General features: G+C 44.7%; 1 protein-coding gene across 1 annotated transcript in view; it reads left to right on the top strand.

The window, feature by feature from the left end:
* The window catches only part of gusb (glucuronidase, beta), a 45919-nt gene that overhangs the window by 11278 nt on the left and 9965 nt on the right, over positions 1 to 24676 (top strand). Inside the window, exons 4-11 of the mRNA XM_072469470.1 lie at positions 6274 to 6416; positions 6791 to 6984; positions 7964 to 8116; positions 8609 to 8787; positions 11601 to 11747; positions 11901 to 11985; positions 12093 to 12269; positions 18975 to 19110. Coding sequence (XP_072325571.1) covers positions 6274 to 6416; positions 6791 to 6984; positions 7964 to 8116; positions 8609 to 8787; positions 11601 to 11747; positions 11901 to 11985; positions 12093 to 12269; positions 18975 to 19110 — 1214 coding nt within the window. The remainder of the gene's footprint in view (positions 1 to 6273; positions 6417 to 6790; positions 6985 to 7963; positions 8117 to 8608; positions 8788 to 11600; positions 11748 to 11900; positions 11986 to 12092; positions 12270 to 18974; positions 19111 to 24676) is intronic.

Here is a 24676-nt window from a genome sequence, read left to right as displayed (position 1 = left end):
TCCAGCCAAACCCTCACAATCTCCAGCATGGACTCCAAGAACAAAACCCAGAACTCATCCAACTTTGGGCAGAACCAGAAGATGTGTGAGTGGTTCACCGGCCCCCTTGCACACCATTTACACTGTGCTCTATGCCGGGGAAGAACCCACTCGATTGCTTTAGTCAGGTGTGCCCTATGGACTATTTAAATTGTATCAGGCTCAGCCTGGCGCAAGAGGAGGTGGAGTTCACCCTAAACAAAATCTCACTCAAGGCCCCTCCTTCCAGGCCCAGGCCCAATTCCTCTTCCCACTTCCCCTTTATATCTTCTAACGTCTCCAACAACCACCCATATATATCAGATATCTTCCCTTCTCCCATCTCATCACAAAATTGCATCCTGTCCATCAGTGCCGGTCTCGGTAAGAGAGTTCTTTGCAAACAAAGAGGGGGAGGTGTGGCGCTGCTAGTCAAGAGCAGTATTACGGTGGCGGAGAGGATGCTAGATGGGGACTCTTCTTCCGAGGTAGTATTGGCTGAAGTTAGAAACAGGAAAGGAGAGGTCACCCTGTTGGGAGTTTTTTATAGGCCTCCTAATAGTTCTAGGGATGTAGAGGAAAGATGGCGAAGATGATTCTGGATATGAGCGAAAGTAACAGGGTAGTTATTATGGGAGACTTTAACTTTCCAAATATTGACTGGAAAAGATATAGTTCGAGTACAATAGATGGGTCGTTTTTTGTACAGTGTGTGCAGGAGGGTTTCCTGAAACAATATGTTGACAGGCCAACAAGAGGCGAGGCCACGTTGGATTTGGTTTTGGGTAATGAACCAGGCCAGGTGTTGGATTTGGAGGTAGGAGAGCACTTTGGGGACAGTGACCACAATTCGGTGACGTTTACGTTAATGATGGAAAGGGATAAGTATACACCGCAGGGCAAGAGTTATAGCTGGGGGAAGGGCAATTATGATGCCATTAGACGTGACTTGGGGGGGGATAAGGTGGAGAAGTAGGCTGCAAGTGTTGGGCACACTGGATAAGTGGGGCTTGTTCAAGGATCAGCTACTGCGTGTTCTTGATAAGTATGTACCGGTCAGACAGGGAGGAAGGCGTCGAGCGAGGGAACCGTGGTTTACCAAGGAAGTGGAATCTCTTGTTAAGAGGAAGAAGAAGGCCTATGTGAAGATGAAGTGTGAAGTTTCGGTTGGGGCGATGGATAGTTACAAGGTAGCGAGGAAGGATCTAAAGAGAGAGCTAAGACGAGCAAGGAGGGGACATGAGAAGTATTTGGCAGGAAGGATCAAGGAAAACCCAAAAGCTTTCTATAGGTATGTCAGGAATAAGCGAATGACTAGGGAAAGAGTAGGACCAGTCAAGGACAGGGATGGGAAATTGTGTGTGGAGTCTGAAGAGATAGGCGAGATACTAAATGAATATTTTTCGTCAGTATTCACTCAGGAAAAAGATAATGTTGTGGAGGAGAATGCTGAGCCCCAGGCTAATAGAATAGATGGCATTGAGGTACGTAGGGAAGAGGTGTTGGCAATTCTGGACAGGCTGAAAATAGATAAGTCCCCGGGACCTGATGGGATTTATCCTAGGATTCTATGGGAGGCCAGGGAAGAGATTGCTGGACCTTTGGCTTTGATTTTTATGTCATCATTGGCTACAGGAATAGTGCCAGAGGACTGGAGGACAGCAAATGTGGTCCCTTTGTTCAAAAAGGGGAGCAGAGACAACCCCGGCAACTATAGACCGGTGAGCCTCACGTCTGTAGTGGGTAAAGTCTTGGAGGGGATTATAAGGGACAAGATTTATAATCATCTAGATAGGAATAATATGATCAGGGATAGTCAGCATGGCTTTGTGAAGGGTAGGTCATGCCTCACAAACCTTATTGAGTTCTTTGAGAAGGTGACTGAACAGGTAGACGAGGGTAGAGCAGTTGATGTGGTGTATATGGATTTCAGCAAAGCGTTTGATAAGGTTCCCCACGGTAGGCTATTGCAAAAAATACGGAGGCTGGGGATTGAGGGTGATTTAGAGATGTGGATCAGAAATTGGCTAGCTGAAAGAAGACAGAGGGTGGTGGTTGATGGGAAATGTTCAGAATGGTGTACAGTCACAAGTGGAGTACCACAAGGATCTGTTCTGGGGCCGTTGCTGTTTGTCATTTTTATCAATGACCTAGAGGAAGGCGCAGAAGGGTGGGTGAGTAAATTTGCAGACGATACTAAAGTCGGTGGTGTTGTCGATAGTGTGGAAGGATGTAGCAGGTTACAGAGGGATATAGATAAGCTGCAGAGCTGGGCTGAGAGGTGGCAAATGGAGTTTAATGTAGAGAAGTGTGAGGTGATTCACTTTGGAAGGAATAACAGGAATGCGGAATATTTGGCTAATGGTAAAGTTCTTGAAAGTGTGGCTGAGCAGAGGGATCTAGGTGTCCATGTACATAGATCCCTGAAAGTTGCCACCCAGGTTGATAGGGTTGAGAAGAAGGCCTATGGAGTGTTGGCCTTTATTGGTAGAGGGATTGAGTTCCGGAGTCGGGAGGTCATGTTGCAGCTGTACAGAACTCTGGTACGGCCGCATTTGGAGTATTGCGTACAGTTCTGGTCACCGCATTATAGGAAGGACGTGGAGGCTTTGGAGCGGGTGCAGAGGAGATTTACCAGGATGTTGCCTGGTATGGAGGGAAAATCTTATGAGGAAAGGCTGACGGACTTGAGGTTGTTTTCGTTGGAGAGAAGAAGGTTAAGAGGAGACTTAATAGAGGCATACAAAATGATCAGGGGGTTGGATAGGGTGGACAGTGAGAGCCTTCTCCCGCGGATGGATATGGCTGGCACGAGGGGACATAACTTTAAACTGAGGGGTAATAGATATAGGACAGAGGTCAGAGGTAGGTTCTTTACGCAAAGAGTAGTGAGGCCGTGGAATGCCCTACCTGCTACAGTAGTGAACTCGCCAACATTGAGGGCATTTAAAAGTTTATTGGATAAACATATGGATGATAATGGCATAGTGTAGGTTAGATGGCTTTTGTTTCGGTGCAACATCGTGGGCCGAAGGGCCTGTACTGCGCTGTATTGTTCTATGTTCTATGTTCTAAAGTCCCACACCTGCAGGTGTCTAAGCAACTCCCCATTGGGAGTTGATATTTTTCCATCATTTCCTCCAGTCCTGCCAGTCTACCCTCCACAAGCACATCCCTGAACCTCTCGAACCCCTCCCTCTTCCAAATCTTGTATGTGGCATCCATCCCCAATGATGCAAACCTATGGTTCCCACAAATTGGCGACAATAATAACTTGGCCCCCAATCTAAAATGCTGCCTGAATTATTTCCAGATTCGTAAAGATGCCAACACTACCGGTATTGTTGTGAATCTGGCCAGAGAGAACGGGAGAGGGACAGTAACCAGCGCCCGTAGACACGACCCTACACAGGAGGCATCCTCCATCTGCCCCCACCCCGACTCCCGAACCACCCTCGCACCTTCTCTATGTTCGCCACCCAGTAATAGAACATTAGATTTGGTAACGCCAGCCCTCCCAAATGCCGTCCCCTCTGCAGGAAGTCTCTTCGAATCCTGGGAGTCTTACCCGCCCACACCAAGGCCGAGATGAACTTTTACAGCTTAATGAAAGAAGATTTGGGGAGGAAGATCGGGAGAGACTGGAATGGAAATAGGAATCACGGCAGAATGTTCATTTTAATCGTCTGCACTCTACCTGCCAAAGAAAGCGGGAGGGCATCCCACCTTTTCAAGTCCCCTTTCACCCCATTCTACCAGACTTGCCAAGTTCAATTTCTGCAACAGAGCCCAGTCATGTGCCACCTGAATCCCTAGGTAACAAGGTAGCATAGTGGTTAGCACTGTTGCTTCAATGCTCCAGGGTCGCAGGTTCGATTCCCGGCTTGGGTCACTGTCTGTGTGGAGCCTGCACGTTCTCCCTGTGTTTGCATGAGTTTCCTCCGGGTACTCCGGTTTCCATAACAAGTCCTGAAAGAGGTGCTTGTTAGGTAATTTGTACATTGTGAATTCTCCCTCAGTGTACCCAAACGGGCGCCGGAGTGTGGCAACTCAGGGATTTTCACAGTAACTTAATTGCAGTGTTAATGTAAGCCTACTTGTGACAATAAATATTATTATTATAAACTTCGTCTTGGCCAGCTTGAATGGCAGCGTTCCCAAATCTGCCCCCCTTCCCAGAGGGTTTGCCGGGAAAATTTTGCTCTTGCCCACATTTAGTCTGAAAAGGATCCAAACTTCCTCAGCAGCTCTATTATCTTTCCCGCACTAGATAGAGGGTTAGAGATGCTCTACTCCTTGCCCCCTCGCTCAATAGCTCTCCTCCCATTTGACGAGCTGAGCCAAAAGGTTTTATTGCCAGCACGAACAACGGGGACAACAAGCGTCCCTGCCCTGTGACCCTGTCCAATGAGAAATACCCTGAGCTCACCGCGTTAGTCCGGACACTTGCTGTGGGAGCACTATACAACAGTATCACCCAGGAGATAAATGTTGGCCCGACCGCATATCTGTGCCATCACTTTCCACCTCCGGCTTTGGCCCTTCCTCAGCTCACTACTGCTGAATCCCGCATCCCATTGAAACCCTCATGCATGTCTTTGTTACCTCTAGACCGGAATATTCCAATGCACTCCTGGCCAACCTCCCCCACACTGCGTTATTTTTTAATTCTCATCCTTGTTTCCAATTCCCGTTATCACCTCGCTCCTGCCCACCTCTGTAATTTGCTCCAGCCCTACATCTGTTTGAGATATCTGTCCACCTCCAAATCTGGCCTCTCAAGGATCCCTGATTTTAAACACTCCACCATTGGCGGCCTCTGTGACGCTTCTCAAAATCTACCTTGACCAACCATTGGTCATCTTCCTTAAGTGATTTAGTTTAAAATTTTGATAACATTATTGTGAGCGCCTTGGGATGTTTTACAGTTTTAGATGAATACAAATTGTCATTGGTCCCTGCCATTTAGAGAGTTTGGATTGTTACAAAATGTATTCTTTCACGGGATGTGGGTGTCAGCATGGCAGCACAAGTGGCTAGCACTGTGGCCTCACAGCGGCAGGGTCCCAGGTTCGATTCCCCGCTGGGTCATTGTCTGTTCGGAGTCTGCACGTTCTCCCCGTGTCTGCGTGGGTTTCCTCCGGGTGCTCCGGTTTCCTCCACAGTCTAAGGACGTGCAGGTTAGGTGGATTGGCCGTGATAAATTGCCCTTAGTGACCAAGAAAATGTTAAGAAGGGTTATTGGGGTATGAGGATAGGGTGGAAGTGAGGACTTAAGTGGGTCGGTGCAGACTCGATGGGCTGAATGGCCTCCTTCTGCACTATATGTTCTATGTAACTGGTCAGCATTTATTGCCCATCCCTAATTTCCCTTGAGAACGCGGTGGTGAGCCACCTTTTACAGCCATTACATCCATGGTGAGATTGATATTTGGGTTAAACCATCCTAAATATTAGGAGTGAGACTTCGACTCAGTGGTCAGTCACATTTGAGTCAGAAGATGAAGGATTTGGATGCCCACTCCAGCCAACTCTGAAACGAGGAGACTGGAATGTGATCTTGGCACTGGCTTGACTTGAGTATGTGATGGCCACCAGGAGAAACCTCTTCACTTCAAGGAGAGCAGACTTTCACAAGGAGTAGCTGAACTGCGGAGATGCATTTAAGCGGAAGCTAGACAAATACAGAGGGAGGAAGGAGTAGAAGGAAATGTTGAGAGCGTGAAATGATGTGGAAGAAAGCTGAGGTGGAGCAGAAGCCACCCTGGCATTGACCAGTTGGACTGGATGGTTGTTCTCATTCAGTAAACGCTATAATATAATTGAATAGCTGCTAAAGGGCAAGCACAGATCTAATGGGCCAAATGGTCGCCTTCTGTGTTGTATAATTCTACACTGCTCCAAAATACAACAGTTTTGTGATGATGCTGAGTAATAAAGAGGGTAAAGATATCTTTAAAAAAACAAAAAGTGCAAAACTTCGACACAATGTTAATGTGCCAGCAACATCATTTTGTTCCTTTTTTTAATATTCGTCCATGAGATGTGGGTGTCACTGGCTAGTCCAGCATTTATTCCCACCCCGAATTGCCCTTGAGAAGGTGATGGTGGTGAGCTGCCTTTTTGAATCACTGCAGTCCCTCGAGGTATAGGTACACCCACAATGCGGAGGCAGAGAGTGGAGTTAGAAAGCATAGTGTTGAGCATTTCTTATCCCCATTAAACTGACCTTTTTTTTTTTTTGGAATTCATCAGATATCCTCCAGGTTATTTTGTGCAGATAACACAATTTGATTTCTTCAACTATGCTGGGATTCATCGGTCAGTTGTACTGTACACCACACCCAATGTCTACATAGACGACCTAACCATTATAACAGACTTTCAAAAGGATACCGGTAAGTCGTTTTGGCAGTGAATGATTTGGCTTCAGCCTGCGTGAAAAGCAGCATGTGTAATCATTCCAAGTAAATACATTAAGTGCCAACATTAGCTTTAAATGCTTGATACAGAAGACTGGTAAGATACCTCCAGGCTTTCTATCCCAATGATATCGCGCAATATAGTCTCATGGTACTCTTACCGGGATTCATTAACATTTCCTATTGTAGTATCACAAGTCTGATGGAGAGTACCGATATTGGCCGTAGGATGCTGTAGTATGATATTTAGTTAATTATTCTACTTTTGTTCTGTATAAAAGGAGCGGAACACAGAAACCAAATAGCTTTCAGACTTTCTAATGTCAGATAACTGATTTGCTTTCCTCTAGGGATTGTAAATTATAATGTATCCGTACAGGGGAGTGCAGACTTTTCATTGTCCCTGAAGTTGTGTGATCAAACGGGACTGGTTGTTGCTTCAGCCTTTGATGAACCTCCAATTGGACAGTTGAGATTACATAGTCCGACTCTCTGGTGGCCATACCTTATGCATGAGAATCCTGCGTACCTTTACAGCCTCGAGGTAAGAATCCCAACATTTTCCATAACCGTATGCATGAGAATCCTGTGTACCTTTACAGCCTTGACGTAAGAATCCCAACATTTTCCATAAGTTAAACTAACAGGCTAGAGACTGGAAATAACAGTTTCAGCTACCCATCAGTTGTTAGTGCTCTTGCTTCTGAGTCAGCAGGTAGTGGGTTTGAGTCTCCCTCCAGAACCTGAGCACAAAAATCAAGGCCGACCAGCCGACCATTGCGGTGCTGGGGAGTGCTGCACTGTCGGAGCCATCTTTTAGATGAGATGTTAAACTGAGGCCCCATCTCCCTGCTTGGATGCACTTAAAGGATCCTGTGGCTCTATTTTGAATAAGAGGGAGGGGTGTTATTCCTTAGTGTCCTGGCCAATATTCATCAGCATCACAAAAAACAGATTAACTGGTCATTATCACATTGCCGTTTGGGCGCTTTTGCTGAGTTGCGTTTCCTACGACAGTGACTGCACTTCAAAAGTTCTTCACTGTCTGTAAAGTGTTTTCGGACACCCCGTGGCTATGAAAGGTGATGTAGGATGCAAGTCTCATTTTTTTTTCAGACTAGCCCAATAACCGATGTCAGGAATTGAAATAATCTTGAGGCTTTGTGCCAAAATTATCTTCAATATAGTCATGTAGCTTTGGTATGGCAACTGCTCGGCCCAGGACCACAAGAAACTTCAGAGAGTCGTCAACACCGATGCTGAACATTTATCTGATCAATGAAGCTGCTGAATCTGATTTCTCACCAAAATGACAATTAATGTGGAAAATTAATGAGAAAGGGTGTGTTCTGTAAATGTTTGCCTCTTGCCCAGCTTTTTATCGACGTAATTTTTTTTTTTTTAAATCCTGTCAACCAATTAAAAATGTTTTAAAGATTGGAATACCTTGGACATGGGGATTTATGAGAATCTCTCGATACTATTGCTAGCTTAATATATTTTCTCAAACCATTTCTGCCTAGGTTTACATGAAGAGCAAAAATGGTAGCATTTGTTACGAAGATGTTTACACATTACCAGTAGGAATTCGCACAGTGCAAGTTACCAAGACTCAATTCCTTATCAATGGAAAGCCATTCTATTTCCATGGCGTAAATAAACATGAAGATTCAGATGTGAGTATATATTTCTGTACTCTGCCTATTTTCCCTGTTTTCACCTGATAAAACAACATTTCCCCCCTCACCCCACTCTGCAAACATGACGCATCCTTTCAGATATGTCTCTGGACCACTGATTAAGTGGCCATCTGCTCCCTCAGGTGTCATGGTCCCCTGAATTATCATGACAGTCATTAGTTGTCAAAGATTATTTGTAGCTTGAATGTACACATCCTAAAAAAAAAAATGGAGTACTTCCCAGACACACAGAGCAATGTTGCCCGTTTAAATGGGGAATCTTTCAGTTTCTGCAATTGGGAATCTTGACTGTTTATAAATACGAGAAATGCCATAAAAAATATATTTTTTATAAATTAAAAAATTAGGAATCTTGTCAAAGCTTCTGGTTTTGCCTTGGGCTCTGAGGTGGGAGTAAAAATAGTTGTTTTTGCAAGTGCATTTTTATGTGAAATGTTCATTAATTCTCACCACCCCCCAACCCACCAGATACGAGGGAAAGGCCTTGACTGGCCGATGATTATCAAGGACTTTAACCTTCTTCGATGGCTGGGAGCAAATTCCTTTCGGACCAGTCACTATCCGTATGCAGAAGAAATTATGGATTTGTGTGACAAATATGGGATAGTGGTCATTGATGAGTGTCCTGGCGTGGGCATCAAAGATCCGTAAGAAATACTTTCAAGTTTGATACAATTTGTATGAAAGTTTCTCACTGGTTCACTTAATTTTATTTCACCGGAAAATATTTTTTTTTACAATTGACATGCATACTATGGATTTATGTTGTACAATATCATTTTTTAATATCTTATGACATTCTTGCATCGCATTCGCTTGCCTTGTTTGTGGGTGAATAGTTGTTATTTCTTTAAATTTTGAGTTAACAAAAACGAGCCATTGAGTTAAATATTCGGTAATGACCCAAATGTGTTCAAATTGGTAGAATCCCATTTGCTTAAATGAGTACCATATGGGTTTCCAATAATGGTCATGTGGTTAATGCCAATGTTCTCTCTACGGGCAAAAAATAGACTAATTTGTCTTTCCCACCAAGGAAACCAGACCGTTTATTTTCAAAGTCAAATGTGACTTCTTTTGAATTAAGTTTCAAATTTTATTTTTAGGAATATTTTGGATTAATACAGTTACAGTATTTTGAGCAGCACTTTAACGTTCTAATCAAAATTTGATTCCGTTTCCCCACTCCCGTCCCCCACCTCCACTGGGAAAACTCTGAGGGAATGGTGCCGAAGATATATGTTGCTGTTGACCGATAATATCATGGATGTTGCCTGCTCTTGTGGAATACGAGGTCTAATAAGTAAACACTGGGTGACATTGTTCAGGCTGCAATGTTGAATTCTGTTTAAATACATTAGCTTTTCACAGTAACTTTATTGCAGTGTTAAAGTAAGCCAACTGGTGACAATAAAGATTATTATTATTATAGATAAAATTACACACCGGTTACAACAATGCAAATTTCTGCCTATTTTGCTTTCAAGCGTAACACACAAATTTTAGTATGACAGGCATGTGCCGTATTTAGATCGTTAAATCTCCTGTGGGGCTACTTGCAGTAGGTCACGGAATGCACTGATTATGAGCTTGTGAACATTGTACCATTTGATGTATGCCTCTTGAACATAGGAACATAGGACTTGGGTACAGGAGTGGGCCAATTCGGCCCTTCCATGCCTCCCCCACCATTCAATGAGATCGTGACTGATCTTATTGTGGTCTTAACTCCATTTTCCTCTCAGGCCACCCCCATAACTCTTGACTCCGTTGTCTATTAAAAGTCTATGTCTGCCTTGAATAAAGTCAGTGACGCAGCCTCTGCTGCTCTCGGGGGAAGAGAATTCCACAGGCTGATAACCCTCTGAGGGGAAAAAAAAAAATTTTTGCCTTAATGTTTCACCACCCCCTGTACTGTTCTTGTCAGATGGCCTGATTTCTATTACAAGAACACTTCTAGCTAAAGCTATAAACAATTTATAACATTAACTGTGGGTCAATTATATACAAAACAACAGATGAATAATAGTATGAAAATGCACAAGCAACCTCTCTCCCAGCTTCCTCGTAAGCCTGAGGTCAGCTGACTCTAACATTCACTGATATACTAATGAGACACCTAGTGGTCAGTCGGCGAATTACAACACAACCATGACATCACTACACCCCGTTCCCCAGTTCTAATTTCCCCTCCCAGAGTGGAAACGTCCTTCAGGTGTGCACCCTGTCAAGTCCCCTCCTAATCTTATGTTTCGATAAGATCATTTTTCTAACTCCAATGGTATAGACCCGACCTGTACAACCTTTCTTCTTAAGATTAGCCCTTCATCCCAGAAATGAGTAGAGTTAACTTTCTCTGAACTGCCGCTAAAGCAATTATATCCTTTTTCAGATAGGAGACCAAAACTGTACACATTACTCCAGATGGGTGGCACGGTACCACAGTGGCTAGCATGCAGCTTCACAGCACCAGGGATCTGGGTTCGATTCCCGACTTGGGTCACTTTCGATGTGGAGTCTGCACGTTCTCCCCGTGTCCGCGTGGGTTTCCTCCGGGTGTTCCGGTTTCCTCCCACAGTCCAAAGATGTGCAAGTTAGGTGGATTGGCCATTCTAAAATGACCCTTAGTATCCAAAAAGGTTAGGTGAGGTTACTGGGTTATGGGGGTAGGGTGGAGGTGTGGGTTTAAATGGGGTGCTCTTTCCAGGGGCTGGTGCAGACCCGATGGGCCGAATGGCCTCCTTCTGCACTGTACATTCTGTGATTCTATGATATGTGGCCTCGCCATTGCCCTGTACAGCTGCAGTAAAACATCCCTACTTTTATATTCCATTCCTCTTGCAATAAACATATTTATTTCTTATATTATTTTAAAAAATAGAATGTTTCCTTTATTAAAAATATATTTTTATTATGCTGTTAAAAATTTTTAAATGAATACTGCAACGTCTAATTGCTGTTTAGTAAATCCTTTGTTCTGCGTTTTCCAGTCTGGAATGGGAAGTGTGACAGGGTGGAGATTTCCCTAACCCACAGCGTAACACAGGAAGATAGGAATTGCAAGCCAACAAAAGACCAAGCACTCCCTAGTGTACCTCATTAATCATGACCCGGTTATCAGAATCAGATAATATAGTTGGGCCTGCTGCTAGTGTTCAGGGCGGAGCTTAGACACCCGTGCAGTCGGATAGTGTGGCCTTCCAGCTATCTACTGTATCCTGCCCCTTCATAAAAAGCTAGAGCTAAAAATGAACACGTTGACAGTCTTCAGGGTCGCAGATCTGTGTTCCATGCAAATGTGCATATAATCGTCGATTGTGTGTCTGATAATGTGATGAGTGCCCCACCCCGTGAAAACGCAGAAAACAATTGTTACAAAGCATAAAGCATATCCTTTTGCACAGGTTGTCGGTGGTATCTACAAACTTTTAACGCTAGCCTTTTACATTTTATTTTTAAGTCTGAGCTTTGGAAACAAGTCCCTCGCTCATCACTTGACTGTAATGGAGGAGCTGGTGCACAGAGATAAAAACAGGCCTTCTGTAGTGATGTGGTCTGTAGCAAATGAACCAGCGTCTGGACTCCCACAAGCCAACCATTACTTCAAGTAAGAATAGTGCATCGCAAAGGATTTCATGCTTTAAACTTCAAAATCGTGAATATTTCAGGAGCACTTTGTGGGTTTCTTTCTTGTGGAGTCTTATTATTTAAACATTTGTGTGTGCGTTTTGTTAATATTGCCCTTTTTATTTAAAAACAGGACAATAATATCCTATACTAGAACACTGGATCCAACCAGGCCTGTCACCTTTGTTACAGATACCAACTATGATGTTGACAAAGCTGTGAGTAACTAGAAAATGACTTGTCCGAACAGAAAATTAAGTCTGCTTTGAACCTGTAAGCTGCTTATTGAGGGGAAAATTGTGAAAGTTTGTCTATGTTTTCACAGGTGCAGTACACCGATGTAATTTGTGTGAACAGCTATTTTTCTTGGTATCATGATCCAGGCCATTTGGAGGTCATTCCATTACAACTTGCCAATCAGTTCGATAACTGGTATAATAAATACCAGAAACCCATTATTCAGAGTGAATATGGAGCAGATACTCTGGCAGGGCTGCACAACGTAAGTACAGGAAGCATCAACAATTGCATGGCCTTGCATAACCCAGTGCGAGTTTAACCAGTTGCTCAGAGAATAAGTTAAAGCAAAAGGCTCCGGTAATGTTTGTGCATCTCTGTGGTGTTATACTAGTGGCAGCACTCTTCTGGTACAATACAAACAGATGAGTTGCTTTGCTCATTTCGTGCAGAGGTCTCCGTGTGCTTCATAGGTGTATATCCAACCTGGTAAGACAAAAGATATTTAGCATGACCAAAGGCTGGGTTATAAAGGTGGGTTTATGGAAGTGAAGAGGCAAATGTTTTTTTGCGGAGGGGGCGGGGTGGAAATTGCAAACATTGGTGATTTTGCCATCAGTTGCCTCCAAGCCACAAGGACTAGGAGCAGGATTGGCAATTCCGACCTTTGAACCTACTCCGCCATCCAATGCAATCACCTCTGCCTCAACGTTACTTTACTGCCCGTTCTCCATCACCCCTTCAACCCAATTAAAAATCTGTCTGTCTCCTCAAATTTACTCAAAAAGGTCCTGGCATCCACCGCACTCTGGGATAGTGAATTCCACGGATTCACGACCCTTTTGAGAGAAGATATTTCTCATCTCGGTTTTAAATCTGCTACCCCTTATCCTAAAAATATGACTTCCCTCCACCTCCTGCATACACTATCCATCCTCCCCCGGCTCAAACCCACAATTCTCGCACAGCGGTGTTAACACCGACATTCTCTTTTTCCCCCCACCCTTTTAAAATGTCTCCTCAACTGATTCCATATTTTCACCATGGACTGCACCACCAGGCTCCCTGAATACCTACTCGGAGCCTTGGCAATGCTGCTGTCACCATAGCCCTCAAACTAGACCCCTTACAAGATTCCTCCTCCAAATTAACCCACTCTACCCCTTCTCCTTCCCACCATCGCAACAGCTTATCCACATTCGCTGCCCTGTAATAATGAAGCAGGTTCGGCAACGCCAACCCCCCTGCTGACTCTGTAGCCTGGTCCTCCCAACCCTCGGCACCTTCCCCGCTCATACAAAGTCCGAAATGATCGTGTCCAATTTCCGAAAAAAAGGCCTTTGGTATAAAGACCGGGCGAGCCTGAAAAGTCGGGAGGGCCTGAAAAAATAAAAAAGAACCTCGGCAGAATATTAATTTTCACCACTTGGACTCTCCCCACCAACGTCAACTGCAGTGTGTCCCACCTCTTAAGAGCTTCCCTGGCTTCCTCCACCAGCTTCGTTAAGTTCCACTTATGGAGCCCCATCCATTCCCTCGCGACTTGAATCCCCAAATACCTGAACCTATGCAATTGTAAATTCCATTGGCAAAATTGTACATGTCACCTGTTGTCTTACGCAACAGTAAAACCTTGTTACAAGTTTAACGTTAGTTTAACATTGAATCGATTACCAAGTGTGCTTGCATATTCATCAATATTTCATGGTCCAAAACACAACTTCAGGATGTTTCAAAGAACGTTAGTGGTAAATCAGGACCTAATTTAATCTGGAAAGCTAGCTAGCAAAGGGTGGTACTGCAAGCAACCTTTACTTAGCCTTACGTTTATTTAGAGTGAAACATGACCAGCATTACGCCTCCTAACTTAACCACCCCATGGTTTCAGTAAGTGTTTCTTAAAACTGCTCAAGTGGAACCCCAATTAATGTCACCCCACCCCCCCTCCACCTGCATATAATTAAATGTAATTGATACATAATTAACTCCTATAGTTCAATCCCAGTTTTATAGGAACGTCCCCATTAAAAACGATGCAGTACCTACAGTGGTTGGAGAAGTGTTGAGGACCGTCAAAGTGGGATAGTGCAAGGCGATCAGAGTAGAGAGAAAAAGACATGAGCAACTTGGGAGCCAATTTTCTTTAACCTGACCAGACAGATGAAGCTGTGAAAAAGCAGGATTGCCTGCCTTAGAGACTGAGCTAAAATGACTCATGACAAATTTTAAATTTGACCAACAGGCATGAGAGAGCTAAATCACAAAATGTAGGTTCTGTTTTGTTATGTTTCCTTTGTAACATAAGCGGCTTCCTTGTGTTGCATTTGTCAAGGAAGGTCAAGACGTGTAAATAACTTCAACTCATTTATTTACACTCTGTACACTTTTATAACTTGAATTCGACACTACTGCTAATCCTATTGTAGCTACCTAAACTGACTAACCAGCTGCTGTCTTCCACGTGGCGGGTGTGATGATGAATGAACCCTGTGCCTCTCCTCACTGACTGTCTCCACTGGCCGAAAGGGGCTGATCATGTCTGTGGTGTCCTTTATGTATGGGTTGGTGTAATGCCCCCCTGTGGTCGTGTCACCTCCTTGTGTATCGTGAATGTCCATTGGTCGCCTCCCATCTAACTTATCTATTGGTTGAGTGTGTGTGTGAGATGTTTCTGGCGCTCCCTCTAGTGTCTGTCTAGCTTACATGTATTTACAGTGATGCACATCACCACATCCTCCCCTTTTTGTGTTCATATTTTCTGTACTTTTAAGAAAAACTGAACAAAGAACAGGTAGAGAAGGTAAGGTATATACAAGTCATGGGAACGGTGATTAAACAATAAGTCCAAATCATTCATGTGAGTCCATAAACCATCAATCATCATGGACAAATGTCTCTCTTGGTTATGAACGCCATCAACAGGAACCAAGAAGTGGTCGAATCACTGCGCTGTCCGCTTTGAAGTCTTTTTCTTTTTTTCTTTTTATGTTTGTGGCGGTGCTGTCGGATGGCATCTTGTAGTTGTTAGGTCGTTGACATTGAAGAGGTACCATCAACAGTATCATTCGAGGTCATGGATGTGCCAGGTGTTGAAGTCGGATGAGACTGTGCATACTGGTTCTGGCCACATGCTGCGCTGGAAGGGTGATTCTGCTGAGAAGCGTTGAAGCATGTCGATGTGGAGACAGAATTGCTGCTCGCATCAATGTCTGGTGATGGTGTGAAACTAGAACCTTGCATCTGATAGGAATATGCTGTCTGGCCAGGCTGTGGTGCAGCAAATCCTGGGCAGTAACTAAGGCATCCAGTCTGTAGTGCAGATTGCGCTGGCGGTAGTCCTCCTTCGGTCTTGATTCCATTAGTGGGCAATCCGCAGTGCTGGCCTGTTTGAGAATATGCTGCATAGACTGCTGGCTGCTGCAGGCTTGAATACTGGGTTTGTCCAGCATGAGCTGTCATTGGCCGCACTGTCGGTGTGGAACAAATGTGTGGACATAGCTGTGCTGAAAATTGGTGTATTCCTCTTGGACTGTAGCTGCTGCTTGCTATTGCTGACCCAGTGTGATTGTCACGTGATCCATCTCCTGTCGTTGTGGCATCTGCTGTCACCCTGAGCGTGCCATCACTGAGGTTGCGACACTGCCTGTCTGGAGTAAAGTCTGGCTTACGTGAATCAGAGTCGGCGTTTGGTTGCTCCCCATCTGGAGTCTGGTCTGTTTTTTGTTGATGCTCCCCATCCGGAGTCTTAGCAGGTTCACTGGAGTCAGCTGAGATTTCTTGAAGCTGCACGTCTGGAGTCGGAACATGCAGGAATGCATTGACTAGTGGAGAGGTTCGAGCAATTGAGGGTGGAAGTAGTGTGGTGTCACCGGAGTCACCAGTGGTCTCACCGTGATCGTCGAGTGCCTCTGTACGCACTAGCTGAGGTCTGTCACTTTGCACCTTTTGCATGGGAAGTGGGATGCTGTCGTCACTCGTTTCACATACCGTGGGTAGATCCTCAGTAGCTGCTTGCTGTTCACTAGGGTTGGGTAAATTGTCAAGAGTTTTCATCTGGTGGTGCAAACAATGTGGGTGGACTGTCATTGTCTTGCCGTTGTCCTTCATTTGGGCTTTTCTTCTTTGGAATTTTAAATCTTCCCCCAGACATTACAGAACCTTGTTCATTTCCCTCAATTTCTCCCATATGTAGGGCATCAAATGTTAGATCCAATGTTTCTTTCGTCATTGTACTAGTTTCCAAAGAACAGTCCATTTCAATTTTCTTCTCAGTTACTTCATATGCATCCTTTTCTAATGTACATGCCTTCACAGTCTCTGGCTCTGATTTTGCTGGGACTGGCACAGTCAGTCTCTTTTTTACTGTTCTCAATTGCCCACATTCTACTCCCCAGACAAATGCTTAATCTCTGGAGTTAATGTGGTACAATGGATAATCGGGTCGACCTTATCTGCATCTTCATCACTGGAAAGCACAATTGGTTCACTTGAAACTTCTGCGGGTTTTAAGTGCTTTATCTGGCTACTCGATGTCGGTGTCTTCAGGATTCTTGCTCCAATGTTCTGCTCATTTATCAGTGGAGTGTGCAGAGGTTCAATGCGATTAATATTCCCATCAGGGGTTGAAGAGTCATTACTGACTAACTGCTGGTCTCTGTAGTTGGGACTTTGCGGTTTTGTGTTGAAGGGAGACAGTTGTCCCTGCTGTAGATATGATTCAGGTTGTATTATTTCCATTAAACGAGGATCAATGTCTTGTCCATTTTTTCGATCCGTACTAAAGCAATGGCAATTTTCAGTCTGCTCCTTGCAAGTTAGACATACAAGCAATTTCTTTAGCAAGTCCTCAGCATCCTTCTGTGACTGCAGCATTATTAATATCTCTTTGGCTAGAATGATCCTGAAGGTAAGTGCATAATCCTTTTTTCTTCGGGCTTGGAAGAGGCGATTCCTTTGGCTTGTCTTCATTTGGGCTTGAACAGTCATCAGCTCTGTGCCCTTCATTGTAGCATGATAGACCGTCATGGTCGTCCTGCTGTGCAGTGGAGGGTGGTAGACTGTTATAGCCTTCTTGCTGTTTACGTGAGCATGGCAGACTTGCATTGTCTGCCGCTAGTTGGTCAGAGGAGGTTGCTAGACCCTCATGGTCTTGTTCCTGCAAGGACTGCGCATCGAAGTCATGCGTTTCTGCAATTGTGGAGTCTGTCCACGAACTTGCTGTGGAGTCGTGTGACACTGGAGTCACGTCTTGTTCCTGCAAGGACTGCGGTGTGGAGTCTTGCATGTCTTCTTTCGTAGAGTCGGGAACCCTGAGCGGGGCGTGGACCACGCTCTGTGTGGCAGCAGGCCGCTCTCTGTGGGCTTGTATCGCTTTCTGTCTCTTAATTTCAGGCTGCAGCATCATCCTGCACTGATGAGTTGGGACGTCGTATCTGCTGGGTTGAAGATCCTCACATCCGAAAAATGAATCCGCATCTGCGTCGGATTCAATGCGGGGGTCCCCAATGTGCAACACGAAAGGTCCGTCCGAGTCGTAGTCGTCTAGGACCATGGAGCTGTCATTGGGCTCGCGAGGTCCAGAAAAAAAATGTAAAGGTCGGTATCAAAGTATTCGAGGTCGGAATCATTGGTTTGTGTGTAGTTAACTGCTTGTTGCAGGGTTCTTCGGAGGTTAAATTCATTTCCTGGTTCAATTTGAGGCATTGTGCTGTCATTCCAGGTGAAGGAAGGTTGTTTTACAGCTTTAAAAGATTTTTTCTTTGATTTGGGACATTTCCCCTTTAAATTGGATTTGGGATGTTTCCCCTTTAAATTGGTGCGGTCTGGGGCCTCTGACGTCATGACGCGCGTGACGTAGCACGTAGGAAGCGATTGCGCACGCACAGATCGCTGTTCCTTTACCGATGGCCGTTTTCTTGATTGCGCATGCACGGCGTCTCGCGCATGCGCAAACGAACCTTCCGGTTCTGCGCACTTCTCGCGCAACTGCGCTAGTGTAGTCCCTTTAGCAAGATGGCTGCCGACCTCGACCCAACAAATTGCTCTCTGGTTCGGGATTTCGGCCTCGAGGTGAATACTGCCGCTTTTCTTACCTTTCCTTGCCGATTGGAGTGTGTTTTCCTCACAGTATTTGACGAATTTGTCCAGGACTGCCTGGAAGTCGTACCTGTTTTGCCCCTTGGAGAACAAATTTTTAAAAGATTTCTTCTGCTCTTGCACCGGCGATGGTGAGGAGAAACTCTATTTTTTCATCATCGGCCAGGTCTTTTAAGTTCGGCTGCCACCAGGAAGAGTTCAAACGTTTGCCGGAATCGCTGCCAGCTTTCGCGGAGATCGCCGTGGCACTGGAGCAGCTGCGGAACCAGGAGGTCGTACATCTTGCCTGGGTATTGCTGGTTGTCACTACGCTGAGGTATGGCTATCTGCATTTAAGCAGTTCACTACTGGTACTATGTTTTGTTATGTTTCCTTTGTAACATAAGCGGCTTCCTTGTGTTGCATTTGTCAAGGAAGGTCAAGACGTGTAAATAACTTCAGCTCATTTATTTACACTCTGTACACTTTTATAACTTGAATTCGACACTACTGCTAATCCTATTGTAGCTACCCAAACTGACTAACCAGCTGCTGTCTTCCACGTGGTGGGTGTGATAATGAATCAACCCTGTGCCTCTCCTCACTGACTGTCTCCACTGGCCAAAAGGGGCTGATTATGTGTGTGGTGTCCTTTATGTATGGGTTGGTGTAATGCCCCCCTGTGGTCGTGTCACCTCCTCGTGTATCGTGAATGTCCATTGGTCGCCTCCCATCTAACTTATCTATTGGTTGAGTGTGTGTGTGTGATGTTTCTGGTGCTCCCTCTAGTGTCTGTCTAGCTTACATGTATTTACAGTGATGCACATCACCACAGGTTCTAGATGATGTTTGGTGTTAACTCTTATAGTGGATTTTTATACTATTTTGTCTTTAGGATCCCCCGGTAATGTTTTCTGAAGAGTACCAGCGGGCTCTAATGCAGGAATATTTCATGATATTTGATGAAAGAAGAAAGGACTACTTGATCGGAGAACTAATCTGGAATTTTGCAGACTTCATGACTCTTCAAAGTAAGCAATATATCTAAAATAAAAATAACATGCTGGAAATACTCAGTAGGTTATGATGGAAGAGAGGTCATTGATGAAGCAGCGAAGGATGGTTGGGCCTAGGACACTACCCTGTGAAACTCCTGCAGTGATGTCCTGGAACTGGGATGATTGACGTCCGACAACCACAACCATCATCCTTTTTGTCAGGTATGACTCCAACCAGCGGAGTGTTTTCCCCCGACTCAAGTTTTGCTAGGGCTTCTTGATACCACACTAGGTCGGAATGATGCCTTGATGTCAACGGCAGTCCCTCTCGCCTCCCCTCTGGCATTCAGCTTATTTGTCCATGTTTGAACTAAGACTGTAATGAGATCAGGAGTTGAGTGATCCTGGCAAAACCCAAACTGAGTGTCATTGAGTAGGTTATTGCTGCAGGTTAAGTGCCGCTTGATAGCTCTTTTGATAACTCCTACCATTACTTTATTCATGATCAAGAGTAGACTTGTGGGGTGGTAATTGACCGAGTTGATTTGGCCCATTTCTTGTGTACAGGACATACTTGGGCAATTTTCCACATTCCCGCTAGGTGCCAGTGTTGTAGCTGGACCAGCTTGGCTAGGGGTTGGGTAAGTCCTGGAGCACAGGTCTTCCAATACTATTGCCAAAATATTGTCAGGGCCCATAGCCTTTGCAGTATCTAGTGCCTTCAGCCGTTTATTGATATCATGATATCATTGCCAGAAGACTGGGATCTGTGATGCTATCTCTATGGTGCAGGGAGGCTATTCGGTCCATCGAGTCTCCACCAACTCTGAGAGAACACCCTAACCTAGGTCCCCCCCACCCCCCCGTCCCCCCTCTTCCCCCCCCCCCCCCTCCCCCCCGCCCCCCCTCTTCCCCCCCCCCCTATCCCTGTATCCCCACCTAACCTTTGGACACCCAAGGAGCAATTTTAGCATGGCCAATCCACCTAACCTGCACATCTTTGGACTGTGGGAGGAAACCGGAACACCCAGAGGAAATCCATACAGACAGTGGGAGATGCTGGGGACCTCCAGAGGAGACTGAGATGGTTTATCCATTCAGCACTTATGGCTGACGATTGTTGTAAATGCCTCAACTTATCTTTTGCACTGCTGTGTTGGGCACCCGAGGATGGGTATATTTGTGGAGCCTCCTTGTCCGGTGAGTTGTTTAATTGTCCACCACGATTCACGACTGGATGTTGCAGGACTGCAGAGCATATATCTGATCCATTGGTTGTGGAATTGCTCAGCTCGGATCTGTCACTTGCTCCCTATGTTGTTGTAGCTTCGCCTGGTTGATACCTAATTTTTAGAAATGCCTGGTGTTGCTCTTGGCATGCCCTCCTGCATTCTTCATTGAACCAGGGTTGATCCTCTGGTTTGGTCGTAAAGGTAGAGTGGGGGGTATGTCGAGTCTTGAGGTAGAAGGAGGCTTATGTAAAGATGAGACATGAAGGTTCAGTTAGGGCGCTCGAGAGTTACAAGTGGACCTAAAGAGCGAACTAAGAAGAGCCAGGAGGGGACATGAGAAGTCTTTGGCAGGTAGGATCAAGGATAACCCTAAAGCTTTCTATAGGTATGTCAGGAATAAACGAATGACTAGGGTAAGAGTAGGGCCAGTCAAGGACAGTAGTGGGAAGTTGTGCTAGGAGTCCGAGGAGATGGGAGAGGTGCTAAATGAATATTTTTTGTCAGTATTCACACAGGATAAAGACAATGTTGTCGAGGAGAACACTGAGATTCAGGCTACTAGACTAGAAGGGCTTGAGGTTCATAAGGAGGAGGTGTTAGCAATTCTGGAAAGTGTGAAAATAGATAAGTCCCCTGGGCCGGATGGGATTTATCCTAGGATTCTCTGGGAAGCTAGGGAGGAGATTTCTGAGCCTTTGGCTTTGATCTTTAAGTCATCTTTGTCTACAGGAATAGTGCCAGAAGACTGGAGGATAGCAAATGTTGTCCCCTTGTTCAAGAAGGGGAGTAGAGACAACCCCGGTAACTATAGACCAGTGAGCCTTACTTCAGTTGTGGGCAAAATCTTGGAAAGGTTTATAAGAGATAGGATGTATAATCATCTGGAAAGGAATAATTTGATTAGAGATAGTCAACACTGTTTTGTGAAGGGTAGGTCTTGCCTCACAAACCTTATTGAGTTCTTTGAGAAGGTGACCAAACAGGTGGATGAGGGTAAAGCAATTGACGTGGTGTATATGGATTTCAGTAAAGCGTTTGATAAGGTTCCCCACGGTAGGCTACTGCAGAAAATACAGAGGCATGGGATTCAGGGTGATTTAGCAGTTTGGATCAGAAATTGGCTAGCTGGAAGACAAAGGGTGGTAGTTGATGGGAAATGTTCAGACTGGAGTCCAGTTACTAGTGGTGTACCACAAGGATCTGTTTTGGGGCCACTGCTGGTTGTCATTTTTATAACTGACCTGGAGGAGGGCGTAGAAGGATGGGTGAGTAAATTTGCAAATGACACAAGTCGGTGGAGTTGTGGACAGTGCGGATGGATGTTACAAGTAACAGAGGGACATAGATAAGCTGCAGCGCTGGGCTGAGGTGGCAAATGGAGTTTAATGCAGAAAAGTATGAGGTGATTCATTTTGGAAGGAATAACAGGAAGACCGAGTACTGGGCTAATGGTAAGATTCTTGGCAGTGTGGATGAACAGAGAGATCTCGGTGTCCATGTACATAGATCCCTGAAAGCTGCCACCCAGGTTGAGAGGGTTGTTAAGAAGGCGTACGGTGTGTTAGCTTTTATTGGTAGAGGGATTGAGTTTCGGAGCCATGAGGTCATGTTGCAGCTGTACAAAACTCTGGTGCGGCCGCATTTGGAGTATTGAGTGCAATTCTGGTCGCCGCATTATAGGAAGGATGTGGAAGCATTGGAAAGGGTGCAGAGGAGATTTACCAGAATGTTGCCTGGTATGGAGGGAAGATCTTATGAGGAAAGGCTGAGGGACTTGAGGCTGTTTTCGTTAGAGAGAAGAAGGTTAAGAAGTGATTTAATTGAGGCATACAAGATGATCAGAGGATTGGATAGGGTGGACAGTGAGAGCCTTTTTCCTCGGATGGTGATGTCTAGCACGAGGGGACATAGCTTTAAATTGAGGGGAGATAGATATAGGACAGATGTCAGAGGTAGGTTCTTTACTCAGAGTAGTAAGGGCTTGGAATGCCCTGTCTGCAACAGTAGTGGACTCGCCAACACTAAGGGCATTCAAATGGTCATTGGATAGACATATGGACGATAAGGGAATAGTGTAGATGGGCTTTAGAGTGATTTCACAGGTCGGCACAACATCGGGGGCTGAAGGGCCTTATGTTCTGTTACAGATCGTGGTTGCTATTGCTGAAGGCCCACAGGGCCTCATGGATGTCCAGTCTTGAGTTGCTAAATCTGTTCGAAGTCTACCCCATTTAGCACAGTTTTAATGTCACACAACACAATGGAGGCCATAGTCAATATGAAGATGAGACTATTCCAGGCCCACTTGACCTGGAGTCACAACACAATTGTAATTTAAATTTTTTTCGGAAAAGACGCAAAGTCTTTGGCCCGTAGGTGCCCAATAACTACAATCACCAGGCTTGTAAACTTAAACTCAAATAAGCTTATTTATAACAAGAACTATAATGAAATATGCAGCAAATACAACTGGTTAACTATTATCTAATTCCCCATTTTAATTTGCCCCCATCCTTGTGCGTGTGCTTGCAATATAACACAGGACAAACAAACAGAGGGGAAGAAAGGGTGAAAATAAGTAAAAGGATAAAGAGTCTTTGTTTCAGATGGTTGTCTTTAAGCACACTTTCATTCAAACTAGGATTTCCTGTAAACGTCTCTGTTTTCAGTTTATAATGGTTTTCACTGTAGATTGTAGGTTCAGATATACAGCAGCTCACAGCATTTCTAGAGAGAGAAATGCACGAAAACTAGCACCATGTTGCAACTTTCCTAATTTTCGCTGCTGCTGACTTAAAGATAATGTCCATTAAGCATCCATGGATCAAAATGATGAGAGCAAAAGGTAAAGAAAGGGGAAATCAACGGGAAGGGCCCGGACAATACTGTCATGGGCAGATGCATCTGCGGCAGGCAGGTTGGTGAGGACAAGGTCTATGTTTTTTCCTCTTGTTGACTCCCTCGGTACCTGTCGCAGACCCAGTCCAGCAGCTCTGCCCCCACCTGCTATGTTCCTGTACACAGACAGAGTGGGCGTACCAAAGAACATCTAGATCAGGACTAGTTAATTTTATTATAGTATAATAAACTGTGGGTAGGAAACTAATACTTTAAAACTGGAACTAATACAAACCCGACTCAGCACGATATTTTCTCCTCAAGATTGCCCCATGCTCAGTGTCACGTGCTATTACTTTCCTGACACCTACTGGTCGGAGGCTATATATACTTACACATATACACCTGTTAATGCATATCGCTATACCCCCCAGAGTACATTTTGCCCCCATGCCACCCTCTGCTTCCAAGTGGTGTTCAACATGTGGAGTACTGATTCATTAGCTGGGGGTGGGGGGGTGGTATGTGGTAATCGGCAGGCAGTTTCCTTGCCCTATTTCACCTGATGCCATGAGACTTTATGGTGCCCAGAGTCGATGTTCAGGACTCCCAGGACAACAAATTTGCATTGGTCGCTTGTTGCACATGCTTACTTCTTACACCAGTATTACTGGAGAAGTTAAGCCAGGCAAGGCTTATGTGATAATGTCAGACTTGTTTGGATGAGCTGGGTGTGCAAAGCATTGGGAGAAAACACCTAAAAACAGCGACGTTAATGGAGACTACAACAGGGGGAGAGGTTGTTGGCATTTATATATTGCATTTCACCCTCCCCACCCTCCACTTCTCAGCTCTCTACTTGCATTTTGTAACCTTTACTTGCATTGTCGAACCTTTACTTTTATTTTCATGGAGAATGTCATGGTAAATTCTTACTTTGCCACACAGAACTTTGGTATGAAAAAAATTGGGGAGACCTAATTGGAAAGAGATCTGACCTGATGGAAGTAGAATAACAGACTTAAACTCCAAACCAGTAAAAGGGAAAAGAAACTGAGTGACATAACTCTCGCAATGTCGACCAAATAAGGCAATGACAAGAAATATTGTGTAAACTTATCAATAAGCTACGTACATGAAGTCACCATGCTCCACAGCACTGACAACCTTGGCCTGTAATGAGAATTTACTGGTCTTGTGTGAAACACTTTAATTGGGTTTGTTACACGAGAGACTTGAATGTATTGCATTGTTTAACAATAGCATGGATTCCTTATTAATTAAATTAGCTGAGCATATGTTTATTTAAAAGCGATTGCATGTGTTTTCTCAAGTTCTTTCAATAATTAAGCTACAAATTAGTTGCTGGTAACATTTCAATGCATTAAAAGTTTCCCAACTCCCTTACCCCTATCCTGTACACGCACACCACGCCCACGCATACACACAGTGAAAGGAAAAAGACTCTTTGCTGATGGTTTTTAGCACACCTTGCTTCACAGCAAGCTTGCAGGGTAAAGCCTTTGTTT

Source organism: Scyliorhinus torazame, chromosome 12 (assembly GCF_047496885.1).
Source record: "Scyliorhinus torazame isolate Kashiwa2021f chromosome 12, sScyTor2.1, whole genome shotgun sequence".
NCBI lineage: Eukaryota > Metazoa > Chordata > Chondrichthyes > Carcharhiniformes > Scyliorhinidae > Scyliorhinus > Scyliorhinus torazame.
This window is presented reverse-complemented; position numbering and strand designations above follow the sequence as displayed.